Below are 19716 nucleotides of genomic sequence, written 5' to 3'. Positions count from 1 at the left end.
CTGTAGAAATATGAATGGAAAAAAAAAGGCTTGACACAGCATGTGCCAAAAGACATGTCTGAGAGGGAATAATGTAGAAAAGCAGTATCACATTATTAACTATATACTGTATTGCTTAAAATAATCATGGCTACAAGGTGAACACGTTTTAAGCGCAGATTTTAAGTTTTCATTCTGAATTGAGATCTTAATTTTGTTTTAAAATGAATATGAATCAACTTTTTCCCCTACACACGCACACTTTTGAAGTGTTCAGTTTTATTCCTACTTGATAAAGGTATTAGAATATAGGAAAATGACATAAAATTAACAGTAGGTTATTAAGGCACTCCTTTTAGAGCTGCTCAGTGCTGCAGTGCCTCCCCTACTCCACAAGGAGGCAGTAACGTTCCATAACAGGAAAAAAAGCAGCATGAGTGAAAACACTAAAGGGCTAACCTTAGAATGGAGGCTCTTCTAACTTTCAACTTTCGCAGGTTGAAGTTACTCGATAATTTTGCATTTGGTGACAGTACCATGAAAAAAACATTTATTGTTTTTCATCTTTATATGGGGCTGGACTGAAATTTACAATAACAATTTTTTCCCCCAGATTTCACAAGAAATTCAGTATTCTATTTGACAATCTTCAGAATTGAAAGTATACAAGGATTTATGAAAGTACAATATAATAATGCCTGCGTATATTCTGGAAAGGAAGATCTGGGAGGCAGTTCAGAGACGATTCACTAGGTTAATTCCAGAGATGAGGAGGTTGACTTATGGGGTAAAGGTTGAGCAGGCTGGGCCTACACTCATTGGAATTTAGAAGAATGAGAGGTGATCTCATTGAAACATAAAAGATACTGAGGGGGCACGACAAGGTCGATGCAGAGAGGCTGTTTCCCCTCGTGGGGAAATCTAGAACGCGGGGGCACAGTTTTAGAATAAAGGGTCGCCCTTTTAGAACTGGGATGAGGAGGAATTTCTTCTCTCAGAGGGTCGTAAATCTGTGGAATTCTCTGCCCCAGAGAGCCGTGGAGGCTGGGTCACTAAATACATTTCAGGTGGAGATAGACAAATTTTTGCAAGATAAGGGAGTGAAGGGTTATGGGGAGCGGGCGGGGAAATGACTTTGAGCCCAAGATCAGCCAGGATCTTATTGAATGTCGGAGCAGGCTCGAGGGGCCAAGTGGCCTATTCCTGCTCCTAGTTCTTATGTTCTTATGTGCTCATAGGGTTAAAATTCCTGTGATGATTTATTTTAGCTGAGATTAAGATATATGAGGATGGAAAATGTGCATGCTGCAAACCAAAATCAGAACTTGGCATTCAAAATATTACTACCTTAAAAACCCAAACAGATAGCTCAGTTTTATCTGAAGTACTGCCCTTTTTTTTTAATTCAGTCACAGGATGTGAGCATCGCTGGCAAGGCCAGCATTTATTGCCCATCCTTAATTGCCCTCGAGATGGTGGTGGTGAGCAGTCCGTGTGGTGAAGGTACTCCCACAATGCTGTTAGGGAGGGAGTTCCAGGATTTTGACCCAGCGATGATGAAGGATCGGCGATATATTTCCAGGTCAGGATGGTGTGTGACTTGGAGGGGAACTTGGAGCTGGTGGTGTTCCCATGCGCCTCAAGGTGGTAGAGGTCGCGGGTGTGGGAGGTGCTGCTGAAGAAGCCTTGGCGAGTTGCTGCAGTGCATCTTGTAGATGGTACACACTGCAGCCACGGTGTGCCAGTGGTGGAGGGAGTGACTGTTTAAGGTGGAGAATGGGATGCCAAACAAGCAGGCTGCTTTGTCCTAGATGGCGTTGAGCTTCTTCAGTGTTGTTGGAGCTTCACTCATCCAGGTAAGTGGAGAGTATTCCATCACACTCCTGACTTGTGCCTTGTAGATGATGGCAAGGCTTTGATGATGGGGAGTCAGGAGGTGAGACACTCGCCACAGAAGACCTAGCCTCTGATCTGCTCTTGTAGCCACAGTATTTATGTGGCTGGTTCAGTTAAGTTTCTGATAAATGGTGACCCCCCAGGATGTTGACAGTGGTGGATGCCATTGAATGTCAAGGGGAGGCGATTAGACTTTCTCCTGTTGGAGATAGACATTGCCTGGCACTTGTGTGGCATGAATATTACTTGCTACTTATCAATCCAAGCCTGAATGTTGTCCAGGTCTTGTCGCATGCGGACAAGGATTGCTTCATTATCTGAGGAGTTGCGAATGAACACTGTGCAATCATCAGTGAACATCCCCACTTCTGACCTTATGATGGACCAACTGAAGATGGTGGGGCCTAGGACACTGCCGAGGAATTCCTGCAGCGATGTCCCGGGGCTGTGATGATTGACCTCCAACCATCTTCTTTTGTGCTAGGTATGATTCTAGTTAGTGGACAGTTTGCCCCCTGATTCACAATGAGCCAGAAATTCGGGTCCCCACGGGTGAGTACGCGCTGGGTACTCACGCGTAGGGCCAGTGAAAGTGCCGGTTTCGTGCATGCACTGCGCATGCGCTGGAAACCAGAACGTCCGTTCCCTTAAAGGAAGGGGTTCACAGGTCAAACGCGTGCGCCGGAGTGGCAGCGCGTACGCCTGGAACTTCCGTTTTTTTTTTGCAGGTTTCTCCGGGAGGGTAAGTCTCCAGCAGCTGCGTGTTTAAAAAGTAGTCGCAAGGCCTGCTTTTAACAAGGTAAGTGAATCGAATTGGCTGAAGACTGGCTTCTGTGATGGTGGGGACCTCAGGAGGAGGCCGAGAAGGATCATCCCTTGGCGTAACAAGGTGATAAAGTTAAAGCAAAACTTAAAATAAAGAAGTTGGGAAATCATCATCACTGGCTGGTTTCATTTTAATAAATTCCGAGAATTAAAAGGTACTCTTGTGCTACATTTCATTCCTCAATGAAGAGAACAGGTCAGCGCTCTGCTCTCAGGGCTTCACAGATGGCTGCTAGAAGGTGCGTAAGAGTAACCTGGTTAGATGGGTCCTCCCTTTCTGCAGGAAAGTTACTCTGCTATGCTCAGCAGCTTCTCTCACAGCCTGTACAACACAGGTACGAATCCACACCTTTTAATATAAGGGTACTCTTTTCACAATTCTATTTTGTTTAGCAGCTTGTTACTTGAAGTATATATTAAAAATGAGTGAGTTAATAAATGTGCAAGCATTAGAGGCAACAATGTGAAACAGGATTATGATACATCTTAGCTTTCTTTTGCATTGGGCCGTATTTCTTTTTGCAGGTCATCTGTGTCTGCTACTGTTTGTGTTTAATGAGAAGTGAGTCTATTTCATGTGCAAAACGTGTTAATAGAGATAAAGGGTTCAGTTTGTCAGTCTTGTCCAGTCCTCTGTCTAAATTCATACATATCAATGGTGCCTGAGAAGAACAGGTCTATATTGCCATGGCTTTCTGCTGCAATGATCAAAACATAAAGCCAGGAGGATGGCACCAACATGAGATAACAAGTAACAATTTATTGCTGAATTTCGATCTAACCTGACATATTATCTAGCTTCAATCACACAAAATATACTTGTTGTGCGCCAAATAAATCCAAGCATTACAAACCTCAAATAAAATCACAATTTTACAAAAATAAACCCACTTTGTAAAAAAAAAAAAATCCTCAGGCTGCCCTGGGTCTCATGCAATTCAGCTTCGTATCTATTATATACGAACGGCTGACTTACACATAGACACTTACTGTACATCATCAATGCACTCTTCCATTCTCTAACTCACAACGATACAGATATACTCTCAGCCCTCTATTCCCTTTACCCATCAACTGGAAGGAAATTGGAACCGACCAGCTTTTTGCAAAAAAGAAACCCAAAATATAAGATTCATTATAATGTGCACATTTCGGCTCTGCATATCATGAATTATTTCCAGAAATTGATGGTGGTTTCTCCATTGGATTTAACCTGACCCAGAGGCACTGGATAAGTCCTTAGACTAATTCAGACTTTAACATCGTTAAGATTTAGAATCCAAAATTTGTGTTTCGAAGTCCGAATTTAAAGGTTGCATGGTCCTCAGCATAAGTGAACTCCATCCTTCCGCTAAAAGCCATGGCTGGGACCGACTGCTGACATTTTGCTTGAACTCCGTATGAATTCATTGTCACCACATCAATCCCAGCCTCTCTCTACCTGCTGGACTGGGCAGGGATCATATCAATGAACTGCATTAACACCTTGGTTGCCCATCTATTAGTCTTCCATGAATCAGACAGAAGAATCATCATCGAGGTTATCTGCCTCCTTTCCACTTTAGATAATGAGAAGAATAATTTGCATTTATACAGCAATCCCGACATTCACTGAACCATAGAATGATACCGCACAGAAGCAGGACATTCGGCCCATCGTGCTTGTGCCGGCTCTTTGAAACAGCTATCCAATCAATCCCACTCTCCTGCTCTTTCCCCACAGTCCAGCAATTTTTTCCTCAAGTATTTATCCAATTCCCTTTTGAAAGTCGTTATTGAATCTGCTTCCACCGTCCTTTCATGCAGTGCATTCCAGATTATAACAACTCGCTGCGTAATTTCCCCCCCCGCCCCAATGTCACCTCTGGTTCTTATGCGAATTACCTTAAATTTGTGTCCTTTGGTTACCGACCCTTCTGCCACTGGAAACAGTTTCTCCTTATTTTATCAAAACCCTTTATGATTTTGAACACCTCTATCAAATCTCCTCTTACCCTGATACAAAAGGAAAATACTGCAGATGCTGGAAATCTGAAATAAAAACACAAAATGCTGGAGAAACTCAGCAGGTCAGGCAGCATCTGTGAAGAGAGAAACAGAGTTAAGGTTTCAGGTCGATGACCTTTCGTCAGAACTGGAAAAAAGCAGGAAATGGAACAGATTTTTAAGCAAGTGTAGGGGTTGGGAAAGGGGGGAGGGGCTGCAAGAACAAAAGGGAAGGTCTGTGATAGGATGGAAGGCAGGAGAGATTAAGAGATATTCAAGGCAAAAGGGGATGGTACTGGGACAGGTTAAGAAACAAAGGCTGGCTCTAGATGAAGTGTAAATTGCGCTGGCAGAATGAAAGACAGCTGCCATCCTTTGTTTTTTAACCTGACCTATTACCACCTCCTTTTGCCTTGAATCTCTCTTAATGTCTCTCCTGCCTTCCATCCTATCACAGGCCTTCCCTTTTGTTCCTACATCCCCTCCCCCCTTTCCCAGCCCCTACACTTGCTTAAAAATCTGTTCCATTTCCTGCTTTCTTCCAGTTCTGATGAAAGGTCATTGACCTGAAACGTTAACTCTGTTTCTCTCTTCACAGATGCTGCCTGACCTGCTGAGTTTCTCCAACATTTTCTGTTTTTATTTCAGATTTCCAGCATCTGCAGTATTTTTCTTTTGTATAAGGGTAAATGGATATTTGATAGGTGTTCAAAATCATAAAGGGTTTTGATAAAATAAGGATGCTGCCTGACCCGCTCAGTATCTCCAGCATTTTCTGTTTTTACTCCCCTTACCCTTCTCTGCTCTACGGAGAACAACCCCAGTTTCTCTAGTCTCTCCACATAACTGAAGTCTTCCTTTGCTGCTACCATTCTAGTAAATCCCCGCTACACCCTCTCTAAGGCCTTAACATCCTCCCAAAAGTGTGGCGTGCAGAATTGGCCACAAAACTTCAGCTGGGGCTGGGGTGTTGATAAATGTCCCTGAACATTTAACTAAACACTGAGCGGAAGTGAAAGGAAAAGGAATTAGTGGGTGGGGGGAGGGAGAAGAGGGAAGTGATCAAATTAGATGCTGAGAGGCTGTTTCCCCTGGCTGGAGAGTCTAGAATTAGGGGGCAGAGTCTCGGGATAAGAGATTGGCCATTTAAGACCGAGATGAGGAGGAATTTCTTCACTCAGAAGGTTGTGAATCTTTGGAGTTCTCCACCCCAAAGAGCTGTGGCGGCTCAGTCGTTGAGTATATTCAAGGCTGAGATAGAGAAGATTTTTGGACTCTAGGGGAATCAAGGGATATGGGGATCGGGTGGGAAAGTGGATTGGAGGTCGAAGATCAGCCATGATCTTAATGAATGGCGGAGCAGGCTCGAGGGACCGCATGGATTAGTCCTGCTCCTAATTTTTATGTTTTTATGTTTTTGAACACACAGCTAAAGAAGTAGATTTTTGAAGTCAGGGGAAGAGTAGGAAGGCAAAGTAGTTTTGAAAGACAGTTCCAGAAGGCAGGGTACTAGTGGCTGGAAGATTGACCTCCAATAATGAAATAGGAAGCATGGGGAACAGTAATCCCACAGGAGCAGAAGCTGCAGGTTGGGACATAGAACTGGACATTTCTCAAATAGGGTGGGGTGAGGCTCTGCTAGGATTTGAAATGAGAATGAAGATCCTGAAATTGATTCAATGGCACAAGGAACCATGGAGCTTGATGATAAGGTGATGGGTCTGAGAGAACAGAGGCCCGAGAATGTTGGATTTAGCTGGTTTGTGAACGATAAAGGTAGGGAGAGCACTAAGGAATCAATACTTAAATGCATAAAGGCGTGGATAAGTGATAATAGGGTTAAAATACGTAAAAGTAATAAAATGCATTCAAGAAAGTGTGTGGAGGAGAACTGAGTGGTGCAGTGGGTCAGGACACTGTCCTTTCACTTCTGAAACCTGGGTTTAAATTCAGACCAGATTAACAGGCGGTAAAGGTCGTACATAAAATGGGGTTGAACAGTCTCACCCCAGTTTCTAATGAATGCGGTTCACAATTTGGCACAAGTAGACATTACGGGCTTGATTTTCATTCGGCAGTCGGGAAGGAGGCGGGTCTACAACTTGAGTTTTAGTCCTGCCTCCATCGACGTCCAGCCAATCGACGCGATTTTCCCTTGATTGACCTTGTTGAGCCCGCCCAATTAAGGGCCACCCGGCAACAGGTGACGTCACAGGCTGAAATTTCATCTGTCACGAGTTTTTGACAGCTAAGTATCAGTGTTTCACAGCTGTTTGAAGCTGTCAAACACTGACAGTCTGACTTCTAACCCGAGTCCTTCTACGCAGACTCAGTTAGAACCGTCACCGGCACTGAAAGCTGCAGGCTGTCACTTTTGACAGATCGCAGCCATTCTGCTTTCAGTGCCGGCTGAGTGATGGACTCCCGACGCCTAGAGGAAGAAAGGCTGTTAAGGTAAGTACAGGTAATTTAAACTTCCTTACACACTTTAGACACACCAAACACACTTACCTTTGCACTCATGCACCCATCACTCACCTGAACACCGACATCTCGACCCCTCCAAGTCCTTCAACCCGACGGCCCGCCTGCTCTAACCTGGCGTGGTTTGGAGCCGTCGGGAATCCCACACGACACCCCTCAAAATAGGGATTAGGCGAAAAACTGCCTGTTAACTACCTGTTAACAGGCAGTTAATTGGCACGAATCCCTTCCTGCCTCGAGTCAGCGGGTCCCAGTGCGGGGCGGGTACCCGTCTCCTTTGAAACTTACGTGGAGGCGGGTTTTGGGCGGGATGGTGTCGGGACCCCCGAATTCGGGATTTTTGCCCCCCCCCCCCCCGCACGCCTAAAAGCCCGCCTCACGGCACACTGAAAATCTGGCCCTAAATGTTTCAAGCTCATTCAGAGAGGCTTGAAGGATGGGCAGTGCATAAAGTGGAAAAATTGAAACCAATATTGTAGGGGTGGTCTTCTTAGTTTGGGCTTAAAACAACTGGGGAAAGTACCTCCTCTGCAATCATAAATCTATTCTCTACAAATGGGCCGCCCCCACCCCCTCCCCTCCCCCCCCCCAACTGCTGGCAAGGAGCAGAGGGAACTTTACTTTGCATCTGTAAGTTCTTGTTGGTGGTACTGGGTTCCCCAAAATGGAGAATAATTCACCAACCAATATAAATTTCGAAAAAAAACTTGGATAAGTCAACAGAAACTGAATATCCTCCATTAGACAATCAGCCACCAGAGATGAATATTTGAGTAATTTTTTTTCACGTGGTAGTTACCTTTGTTGCTGTTGCTTCACCTAAACGTATAGGCATTTGTCTTTCAGATTACGGTGGTACAGGAACAATAGTGGGACACATGGAAAGGAGGAACATTTCATTCCTTGTTCAAGCTCATCATCATTTAAAGAATGGAAAGGCCCAAATTATTTGAGCTGCACCAAATTCTGGAAAATTAACTCAAGTGGTCCCAATTTAGATCACTTCAAGCTTGCAATTCTGTTTGTTGTTCTTCCCTGACACACACAACCCAGTCTAACACACATCAATCCTTTTACATCCCTACACAGCAGTATCTCCTCTTTGTTAATTTAATTCATTATTGATAACAACGCGGAATAAAGTTGAACAAACTGTCAGTCTGCTTCATGTCACCACAGGCGGAAAATGGAACGAATCAGACATCTGACTACGGTTAATGACAGATCACTATGGCCAATTCTCCATTTAGGCAATCTAATGCTAACAGTTTACTGAAACCAAAGCAGGCTCAAAAGCAGAGGCACGTTTGCTTTAACATAGGTGAGTGGACCCTTTGGATTTAGGTTACTGAGCTAACACTGTCAGGTTAAGACCAACAATAGGACAATCTGAAATGCAGTAGGCTACTATTGTAAAATATCATCAGACATACGGGAGCGGGCAACATATGAAAATGCATCTTAACATATAGGTACTAAATATGTAAACAGTACTCTGAACATTTCAGGTTTTTAAAAAATGTTTTTGTTTAACTGAGATTAACATGTCAGGTGCATTGTGAAGTATATTACACGTCTTGCAACTCTTGATGTAGTGTAACATGATAAACATTAACTGAAGTTACACAGTAAAACACTTGTCACACTTACCATATGTTACCTGACAATGTAGTTTGTGCAAGAATAAAAGCCCTAAGACATAAAAGCATTCAATATGCTAAATGCAGGGCCAATATGCTAAGCTTGCAACATATAATGATCTGCAAATTGAGAATGTCAGGACTAAATGGGTTATTAAATGGAAAATTCTAAGTGTGAACTGTAAGAACTGTTATATATGTTCAGTTCCTTATATTAACTTAACTGCTAAAGCGAACAGCCAATACTTACTGCTCTGGGCTTGAAATGGAGGATATTCGAGCCTCTACCGGCAATGCATTACCTCTTGGTTTCTTAACTGGTGGCCTTGGAGGACGAGCCTGTACACACACACATTTATAGTAGAAAGAAACTTTTTAGTATTAAAAACAATTGCAGACATTAGCACTAAAAATAATTCTAGGTGCCCAGAGGTTAAAGAATGGACAGTACAGACTAGACAGTTCAAATAATAATGAAAACACACATGTGCAGACTGAGGACAGGCTATGCAGTTATAGAGCAAAACCAAACAAACAGACAGCTTGTCACCACTTCAGCAACATCCTATGGGTCAAACTTGCTGTTGAATTATACTTTAAAGGACACCCTAGTCAACCCAGTAGAGACTGTGTACGAAATCAGGAGGATGAACCCATGTCATGCCCTGGTGCAGCGTAATAATGATGTTGCCTTACCTGGTGGACTTTCAAATTTTAACTCTGTTTCGTACCTTTTTAAAAAAAAAACTTACTTAAAGATTAGAAGCCTGCTTCCAACCAATAGCTGCCATTAGATCATCAAACATATACGTCTTCAACTGGTCAAAACAGCTCATGAAAACACTGTTCAATCAGCTACTGAACTAAGATACCATCCATACCTTAACTAATAAGGACTTCTCCCAACATTATGCATTATTACACATGTCTAAATATAGTGAAATTAACAGGGTGCTTATTTACATGAAATGCAAATTACAAGGGATACATGCATCTTGAACCTAGCAGATGGTGAAATTAAGACAGATTCAGAGACACAAATCCAACAAACTAAACAAAGAGGACAGTAAAATGCTTGTATACTTAGAAAAACAAATATTATGTTTTATGTAGTTTGTAACATGTGACCAATGCTCTGCCACCTTAAAGGGGAATCTTTGAGCACGATGAGCTGAAAGAGTTAAAGCAGCCACTTTGTGTAAAGCCCACCATGCTATGAGAATGCTCAATAACTGCACATTTAAAAGTCCAAAATCAATGAATAGGTAGCAGGGAGCGACTCCTAAGGCTGTAACTCAAGCAACAGGTTTGGACGCTATCACAGTTTATATACAACACCTGAAGCCTGAGATTGGATTGGACATTAAGTGACTCCTGGGTATTGATTCTCTCAAACTACAGACATCTTTATTATAATGGATTCTCAGCTGTAGGCGGAAGTATTCTGCAGTGCAATCATGTGATTCACAAATGATCCCATGTGACATCAACACGGAAGTGTACAGCATCACATGATTGGTGGAAAAGTACTGCAAATATTTTTCGGTAGTGCATTATAAAGGTTAATCACTGTACAGTGTATATGGTTGAGAGAATAAACACAGCATTAATACAATACATCACACTCTAAAAGCACCCGTTTTCAGATTTGAGCTTATATATTTTGTATTATTACCAGCAACCAAGTTTGGCGAGGCTTTCCAAGCCAAAAAGATTAATCTGGCAGCGCTAGAGAAATCAGGAGGGCCGGCAGTTCTCCTCATTCCAATAAGTTAAAAGCACTTTGAAAGTCTGTATATTGGCGTGCATGCTGATGTTCTCACTGCAAACCATAGCGCACTTTATTGATAATTTAAACTTGGTTATCAGCTTTCAACAATTGAGAGAGTCCCAGTAATTAAAGTGGATGGTAGCCGAGTGTTTATGGCACTGGACCATCCACCCAGAGGTCATGAGTTTAAATAGAATCATAAAATTTATGGCACAGAAGGAGGCCATTCGGCCCATCGTGTCTGCGCGGTCGAAAAAGAGCTATCCAGCCTAATCCCACTTTCCAGCTCTTGGTCCGTATCCTTGTAGGTTACGGCTCTTCAGGTGCATATCCAAGTACTTTTTAAATGCGATGAAGGTTTCTGCCTCTACCACCCTTTCAGGCAGTGAGTTCCAGACCCCCACCACCCTCTGGGAGAAAAAATTTCTCAACTCCACTCCAATCCTTCTACCAATTAATTTAAATCTCTGCCCCTGGTTATTGACCGCTCTGCTAAGGGAAATAGGTGCTTCCTATCCATTCTATCTAGGCCCCTCATAATTTTATACACCTCAATTAAATCTCCCCATAACCTCCTCTGTTCCAAAGAAAACAACTCCAGCCTATCCAATCTTTCCTCATTGCTAAAATTCCCCAGTCTCGGCAACATCCTCATAAATCTCCTCTGTACCCTCTAGTGCAATTACATATTTCCTGTAACGTGGTGACCAGAACTGTACACAATATTCTAGCTGTGGCCTAACTGGTGTTTTATACAGTTCCGGCATAACCTCCTTGCTCTTATATTCTATGCCTTGGCTAATAAAGGAAAGTATCCCATATGCCTTCTTAACCACCTTATCTACCTGTCCTGCTACCTTCAGACACCTGTGGACACGCACTCCAAGGTCCTGCAGTCTACAGCTATCTTCCTCACCATCAACCACATGGCCAATTCTTGTATCATCTGCAAACTTCTTAATCATGCTCCCTATATTGAAGTCTAAATCATTGATATATACCACAAAAAGCAGCAGAGCTAGTACCGAGTCCTGTGGAACTCCACTGGAAATAGCCTTCCAGTCACAAAAACACTGGTCGACCATTACCCTTTGTTTCTTGCCACTGAGCCACTTTTGGATCCATCCCACCATTGCATATTGAATTCAACAAATCTGGTAGTTTGTGAGCTAGCATCATCTAAAATGACCGTGAAAGCTGACAAACAGTTGTAAAAATCAGGGAAGGGACCTAACTTCCATACCTGGTCTGGCCTACATGTGACTTCAGACCCACACTATATGGATGACTCTTAATGCCCTCAGAGTACAGGTAATTAGGGATGAACAATAAATATTGCGTCAGTGTCTTCCACATCCCAAGAGAGCTACTGTAGAATTCACTACCTAGTAACATGGTAGATAAGATCAGAAATATATCACAAGTGTGGCTGGTAGGTTCCACAGTATGTGATATTTAAAAATTACACGTGAACAGGAAGGCACTGAGGTTAATCCTAGATCTGACTCACTAGCTTGCTTGCCCCTGGTTCATGCTCCCCACTGGGTGCCATTTCTCATTCCATGCCATTCCTCTCAACACGGCTTCTTTCTGTTCCCCATTGCCACTCCGCTGTGCTGCAGGAGTCATCCAACCAGGAAGTGCCAGAATCGAGAGGGAGAGGGAGAGCTGTATTACAGGAAATTGGAATACAGGGAAAGAGCTGCCTCCCAGCACCAGAAGGGTCATGTGTTGAAAGACACCAATTATTCACCCCTGAGCAGCAAGAGTCTTTATTCTGACTATCAAACAGGGCCATGCATCTTCATATCACATGACAGGAAGAGGACTTTTTGGTCAGAAAACAGATGTATTGATGTCACGAGGAGTGGAAACTTTTACCGAAAAGCAATACTTGTATTCACAAGACATCTGTATTTTGCAATAGTAAGTACATACACCCATATGCAGTCTATCAATGCAATGCCTTATTTCTCAATGAGCAGACGCTTATGCAAGGGATTTGAGTCCCACAATACAGGGAGCAGATTTAGATTTAGCTGAAACAGAGAGCAGTTTTAAATTGGTGATATCACAGCCTAAAAGTCTTGGAACCAATGCTTTTGGATGTCATCACTTAATACAGTTGCTATTTAAAGGCAATTAAGAAAACTAATAAGTAGCATGTGGTGCTGCTGGGCTGAAACATGTTCAGGAATGTAGCCCAAAGGTATAATTATTGCCAAAAATGTACAAACACTGCATAAAATAGCTGTTACCCAGTAAACAATGTTTAGCACTAATACAGGCTATAAAATATACATCATATAATTTAAATTATGATTAAAAATAATTCTGAAGTTGGCATCACTAAATAGCTTGCCTCTTTCATTCTTACCCTTTTCTCCCTCCCCACCCCCAAACCGCTTCTTTTCCTTCACGTAACTGTTCACACATCCAGGAATCAACCAGCTTTACAACGTCAGATACCAGTGGCACTCTGCTACCAAAGGGGTAAGCATTGCCTTTATCCACCCCCCCCCCCCACCAAAAGGTGGTATGCCCCACTCATGAGCCTTGTTGGGACACGATTTCACAACCACAGTGGTGTGAAGCTGTTGTGTTGCTGGCTTCTGTTGTGGCTCATTTTGTTCTCTCGCTGTTTTGTCTGTCGGATGCCTTGGACTAGTTTTTATTTATGAACTAGACCAGATAATGAAAGGGATTATCAATTAATGACTGAGTTGCAAAATGGAACATAATGTCAGTCTTTAAATATACTTAGCAGTTTCAGTGAAGACTTTTTTCTCCAAATGAACTATTACAGCTGGTTTAAAACCATTAAAAAGAGCAATTTCTGATTAATGGCTCAATGTGAAGAAGTAACAGTAAAGATACCACAGATGTTGCTTCATGGGAATTGCCGCACTAGAAACCTGGGAAACGTTTTAGAATAAGTGTCAGGAGCATGAAAGTCAAATTCTCAAATTTACTGATCTGAATGTCGGTCGTATTGACCGCTGCCTTTCTGGGCTAGAAATGTAAAACCATAGACAGTCTGTGAAGTTACAAACTGAATCAGGCACTACATTTAGGAGATATACATTGTTCATTTTAATGCTTATCTTAATCACTAAAGATATGTGAGCAATATCCCATCAATTGTGAAAAAGATCCAATTCTACATTCACTGACGTTCTCTAGTTTAAAAAGAAACAAAAGAAATTAACTGAAGCATTCATGGATTTAACTCTGCAGAATACAACAAAAGTTTAGCAGCGAGGGGGAGGTTGTTCAAACCATGACCTCAGTGTAACCAGTGCTACTGAAGAAAAGTTAGGGGTCAGGACAGGTCAGCTTGTGAACTTGCTGAGGAGGGGGGGGGGTGGGGGCAGTCCCCAGACAAAGCTGCCCTTCCACACAATGGAGACAGCTTAAGCATGTGAACCCATTGGTAGGAACAGAAGGATTAAGTTTGTGGCAAGTTTGCCTGAACTTGCAACAGGGAGAAACATGGGGGAAAAGAACAACAGAGCTAATTAGCAGAGCTGAGCTGTCAGAGCGCAGCTGAATGGCTCAGCGCCAACAAACAAAAGGAGAGGCCTGGCAATCAGCAGGATCGATGGAAAAGACTGCTTCATTAGGGATGATAGAACGAAGGAGGAAAAAAAAAGAAAAGAGGCTGTTTAATTAAGCTTGAGCTGCAAGGCGATGCGTGAAGCTTGCCTGTCATTGTGCTGCTAATACTTTCACCTTTCCGCCAGAGCTTTGAAAAGCCAGCGATTACCCCACTAGTGTCAGCAACACCGGTTATATCTGGGGAGAAATGCAAAAAAAAGGATCGGAGCCATAGCCTAAAGGGACTTCAGTGGAAAGTCAGGGGGAAAAAAAGCAGATTCCCTAGTGTTCTGAACCTGACAAATCCAACTGGGCAAAGCTGAATCCGCTTTAGTCCCAACTGCTCACATTTAATCATTATTAAACATATAATTCAAGCTTATGTACAAAATAGCAGCAACTATGAGCACCTTGTATGCAGCAACATAATAATAATGTGGCACTTTCACATTGCGTTTGTGACACGTTACTTACAAAGGTTGGAAATATGTAGTGATTAACTACAGCTGAGCCATTACTAAATCTATAATCACAAGACACTAACCTTTTTGTTTTAAAATATGAAAATAAATATCACGTGCTTTTTTTTTTTAATGTGGTGTTAATGATTTAACTGGTGTAGGGTTTTGCACTCGTCACTGTACCTCACTGGGTTTATGTCAGGATTATCCAAGACCTGTAAATGAAGAGTGGTGCCTGCATCAATGAACAATGAGGCCTTTCTGACAAGTGACGTAAACTCAGTAACACACCATGATATGGTGAGATTTAATTTATTCTAAGGACTCTTCAAATGATGATAAGGCACAAAATGGAAGATCTTTAATTAAAAAATGCAACTGAATTTTAGTTCTAAAAGGAGACACGTCAGTGAGACCTGCAGATAATGGAGGAGGAGGGGGAGGACCTGCTCTTTGACTGTTCCTGCGATGATCTGGAGTGTTGCTGTGTGCACGGTATTAAGTGTTATGATATTTTTATAATTATTTAACATGAGCTTCAATGGTGTGAAATATTAAAATGAAAAATTTTCCATACCCTGCACTCATGGTGATTAAGCAAAGTGTATTTTAAGTTAAAAATGTGTTTTGATGAATCTGTAGACTATATTGTAATACAACTGCATTAGGTGAGTGATAGGGGTGGCATAACTGATTGATTCCAGTGTCTTATGCTCACAGCAGCCACGCTGAAATAAGGAAAATGAATACAATGTTGACATCATCCTGGAATATAATGACCATTCCCACAACCTTTCAATTCACTTCCGGTATTTTCACCCAGAATAACCCATGTTTCTAAGGTTAGTAAAATGTGAAGCAAGAGGCAACGTATTTGTCTGGTGAAGAAGTTCATCTCTAAAGGATTGTGCTCTGAAAGATACTAAATGCGCTGGAAGTAAGAGTTATACTCTACATTGATTTTACTACCATTATTCATACCTACACAAGCTGCAGACCTTCTAAACACGTTCCATACATTAGAAAAACAAGCTGACATCTCCAATGCCAACCACAAATATGCCTGATGTACAGCTGATGTCTTTATGTATCTTGTGAAAACCCCTTCTGTTCACGCATGTAAGCGTGGAGCTGTTCAAGACAATTGAAATATAAGGTTACCAAATATTTTGCAATAAATAAACACTCACTGAATGCGCAAGGTACTGCCCTTACTATTTTCTCGCCGGGGTGGGGAGGATTGAATGTTTTTGTCCTTTGGCCTGGAGAGCACTTGTGGGGCACTTAAGACTGAGCTTAGATCTTAACTAAATTCAAACATTCCTCCTCATTTGGCTAAACCTCCCATCTTGTTTGATTTTTATTCTCACTTTCAGGATCTCTCCTCTGCAGCATTTGCTAAAAGCCTGCGTGAAACAGCAGAGTTGTCAGTGGAATGCAGAAACAGGTCTCAAAAATGGAAAGATCTGGGCGCAGTCAGGGTGTCATCTATTTCCAGTGGCACTATCAAAAGGTAAATCTTTAAATTTGAAGCCATTAGTTAAATGGCTTTCTGTGGGAAGGAGGCTCTTATTCCTCTCATCGCTGTCATAGGCCCATTAAATGATATTTGATGTGTCAGAACCTCTGATACAATACACAAAGACAGCATTCTATATCTGTTTCAAACTAAACTTGGTACAAATGGTACTGTACTTGTGCAGGAGCCATAGATCCCCCGCCCCATCCCATACCTAATAATCAGAATGTTTTAATATATTTTAATGTGATGACACTGCAGAAGCACAGCCTTTGCTCTGCTGTGATGGGCATGTTAGAGTCGGCAAAATGTGCAGAATACAATGCTGGCTGCGGGACTAGAGCAAACAGTAAAAATCAATGATAATGATGCCTCTTATACTAGGGACAGGAGTCCATTAATTTTTGTTTTTTTAATTGACGTTATTTTGGCTTTTGCTTTTCTTTCAAGCCAGATCTCAGCTAATATTAGTGCAACTGTCCTTCTGATTAAGAGAAAGCTGCAGAGCCCAGGGCAGAGGGTCAACCATGTCCCTATCCCAGCCAGCTAATGTGTTTGGTTCCCTATTGCTACAGCTAATGGGTTAGTAGAAAGTCTGCTCACTGCTTGTGACTTTCTTGCTGAGCATTGCACACTCCTTAATGATTCTCAAAGGCAGCATTATGCTAAAGAAAATGAAAAATAAAATCAATATTGAAGATGCTGATACAGTATTGAGATGATTGTCCATATTTTTCTTTTACTCCACTTTGGATAATACTGGCTTTTGGTTAAACATCTGAACAGGCGCGAATAACTGAGGACTAATATTTCAGTAACATGGAGGACTGAATTAATGACAATAGAAAGTACTGAAATCCACAGTTTTTCATTAACTTACCTGTTGTGTCCATAATTTGAATTGTCTAAGTGCACATGTTCTGCTTCTTATTTTCTGGGGTCAAGTTATTTCTGTACTTATTAAATCTTACTGTGCTGTGCACCATTCCACAGTTGAGAGGCTGACAGATGACCTGCTCCCAGACCTCTGATTACATTACTCTGTAACATACTGATTTTCCTTTCTTCCCTGTGAGGAAGCATTTGGCCTCCACCTCCCAACATGACTTGGTTAGGGAGCTCTTTGAGTGGAGGATTCATGGCTGTCAACATGTGTCACGTTACTCTGTGACAGTGTGTTTTGTTTGACTAGTAGCACACTACTTCACCACATCAACTGCAATTTTTGTTGTAGTAATTTAAGTGTACAGAACTCACTTCTATAATGCACTGGTCAGGTCACAGAACATTTCAGCTGGCACTGCTAGCTTTCCAAAGGCTTTGAACATTGAGCGCTCTGAAAACATCCCAGAACACTTGCAAAACAATTACCACAAAATACCCTTTGTAATGAGCCACATGCATACAGCAGCGTGGAGCCATTTAAGAACACTGCACACCTTATGAATATTGTAGATTACATTATAAATATGTAATTAGCCCAGTGAAAAGGTTAGACCACCTCTGAGCATGTACAACATGCATGTTTCCTGTGTACAAACACAAACTGCCAAATTCAAGCATGCAGTCGAGGTTAGAGGCTTGTATCCAGATGTTAAAGAGTTCCATATCAGATGCACTGACATTACCCAGGGCTCTTATAACAACTTAAGTGAGCAACATTTCCACCATGGTGTTATCCTAATGCCAATCACTATCAACACCAAACAGAAGTAGAATTAAGAACTGGAAGAAGAAAGCAGTAAAGTTTCACACCTGTTCTGAGAGAAAAATGAGCAAAGATCCAATCCCTTGCTACAAGACCAGATAGCAGAAACCGAAGAAAAGGGTAAGTAGAATCAGCAAAGCAACTTAGGTGGTGTTAAACATAATTAAGGAGATACACAACTTCTGTCTACTCACGGGCAAAGTAGCACTGTTTATCTTTGGAGGAGGTGGGCGAGGTGGAGGAACTCTCTCTGGCTGTATCAAAGTGGAAACTTAAACATCAGAACCCTTCAATTCAATTAAAAATAAAAACAAATACAGCAAGCAGCTTATAAAATAACACAAGCTTGAAATTTGCACATGTTGAGAGTTCATTATCCCAGATATGTGTATTTGTACCAAGAACTTTGATCTGACACAATCGGCTCCGGCTATAACAAACTTTTACATATTTTTAAATAATTTATCCCGTACCAACTTTCAGAAAGACATTATTTTTAATTATGGAGCAAGAGAAAGGAATAAAGAACCAAACAGCCAAAATCCACAATGGAAATTCTTACATACATATACATAATTTTGTAAGACATGTCACTTCCATGTAAAGCTGCAGAGCACCACAATTATTTTTATTCAAATCAAGAGTACAGTATTCATCAAATTAAGTAGCTCCTGCAGACATCATGATTTAAATCCATTTAGTTGTGTGTGAATAAAGATTGAAACTTTCCTGAACTGAATTGATTTGGATTTTGTCTTATCTCTGAGATACTCACAGCCTGGTCTGTCAATTGTAATGTCACTATGTTGGATTACTGCGGATGACATCCAGTATTCATTCGAGAGCAGCTGGGAGCTGTAGTAGCACATGCTGGTTTTCCATATTAAAATTACCAAAGTTGAAATGCTCCTCCTTTAAGATACTTGGACTTTGTTATCTTTTGTATTGTTTCTTCATTGGTGAGTTTCACTAGTTTTTAGCCAGACTGTTTGACTGTGTGGTTGCGATAGCTGAGCCCTCTGACTGGGGGAGAGCAGAAGATTTTTAATCAAAAGACTGATGCAGCCCTCCCCTAAAATGTGATCCTGTTTAAGATGTCTTATCAACTACGCAACACCTGCACCGTTCCCACCCTCCCAAAGATAACATGGGCCAATCTTTCTAATCACTTATAATTCACACTCACCACCTCTTTTCTCTCCAATTGGTCCTTGGGTACTCTGTCATGTGGGCACACTTGACCCACTTCTTTCAACTTTGTTCAAAACAGTTTCCACTTTTAGCATCTCCCAAGGTTGAAGCTTTTTTTGCCTGCTACATCATGCAATTACTTTCCAAATCTAAGGCAGACAAAATAAATGCGTAGACAGCACTCTTCCCCCATGCTCCTTAACTGAGCTAAGGAGCATGGGGAAAGGATGAGCTTCCTGAACTGCAGCATAGTAATCAGCACAGTCATTGGGGCACATGCTTATTACATAGCCTGATTGTGGCTTCAGTTATAATACAGCTACAGTTTTAGACCGGTATCTGTACAGGGTGACCCTCAGTGAAGCAAGGAGCACCTTGTGCTGCAGGTTGCACTCAATCAGTCTAAAAGTAGACGGTCGGATTTAACTTCCTAGGCAGTTGATTTTTAATGTGAATATAGCCTGGATGGTTTAAGTTTAAAGAATGTCACCAAGCTGACCAGTGGGCTAACAGTGGGAAAACTTTTAAAATAGTTTCACACCAGGTATGATTTATAACACACCCAGCATGAATGTGCACTCGGGAGTCAGATCACTGACCTGATTTCCAAGTTATGCTGGAACTTGTGTCAATGTGCACCTGAAATCATTGGGCACTGA

General features: G+C 41.8%; 1 protein-coding gene across 5 annotated transcripts in view; it reads right to left on the bottom strand.

Annotated features, from left to right (window-relative positions):
- The window catches only part of dennd1a (DENN/MADD domain containing 1A), a 517876-nt gene that overhangs the window by 23276 nt on the left and 474884 nt on the right, over positions 1–19716 (bottom strand). For 3 of the 5 annotated variants that reach the window (XM_085965678.1, XM_085965676.1, XM_085965679.1), the window contains 2 exons: positions 18061–18120; positions 9061–9149 (listed from right to left, as the gene is read on the bottom strand). In XM_085965678.1, the coding sequence (XP_085821804.1) occupies positions 9061–9149; positions 18061–18120 (149 nt within the window). The remainder of the gene's footprint in view (positions 1–9060; positions 9150–18060; positions 18121–19716) is intronic. The other 2 variants (XM_085965677.1, XM_085965680.1) reach the window with 1 other exon arrangement.

Source organism: Somniosus microcephalus, chromosome 23 (genome assembly GCF_052327205.1).
Source record: "Somniosus microcephalus isolate GS21.2 chromosome 23, FLI_Smic_1.0, whole genome shotgun sequence".
NCBI lineage: Eukaryota > Metazoa > Chordata > Chondrichthyes > Squaliformes > Somniosidae > Somniosus > Somniosus microcephalus.
Note: the sequence above shows the minus strand (reverse complement) of the source record. Positions and strands in the feature narration are given on the sequence as shown.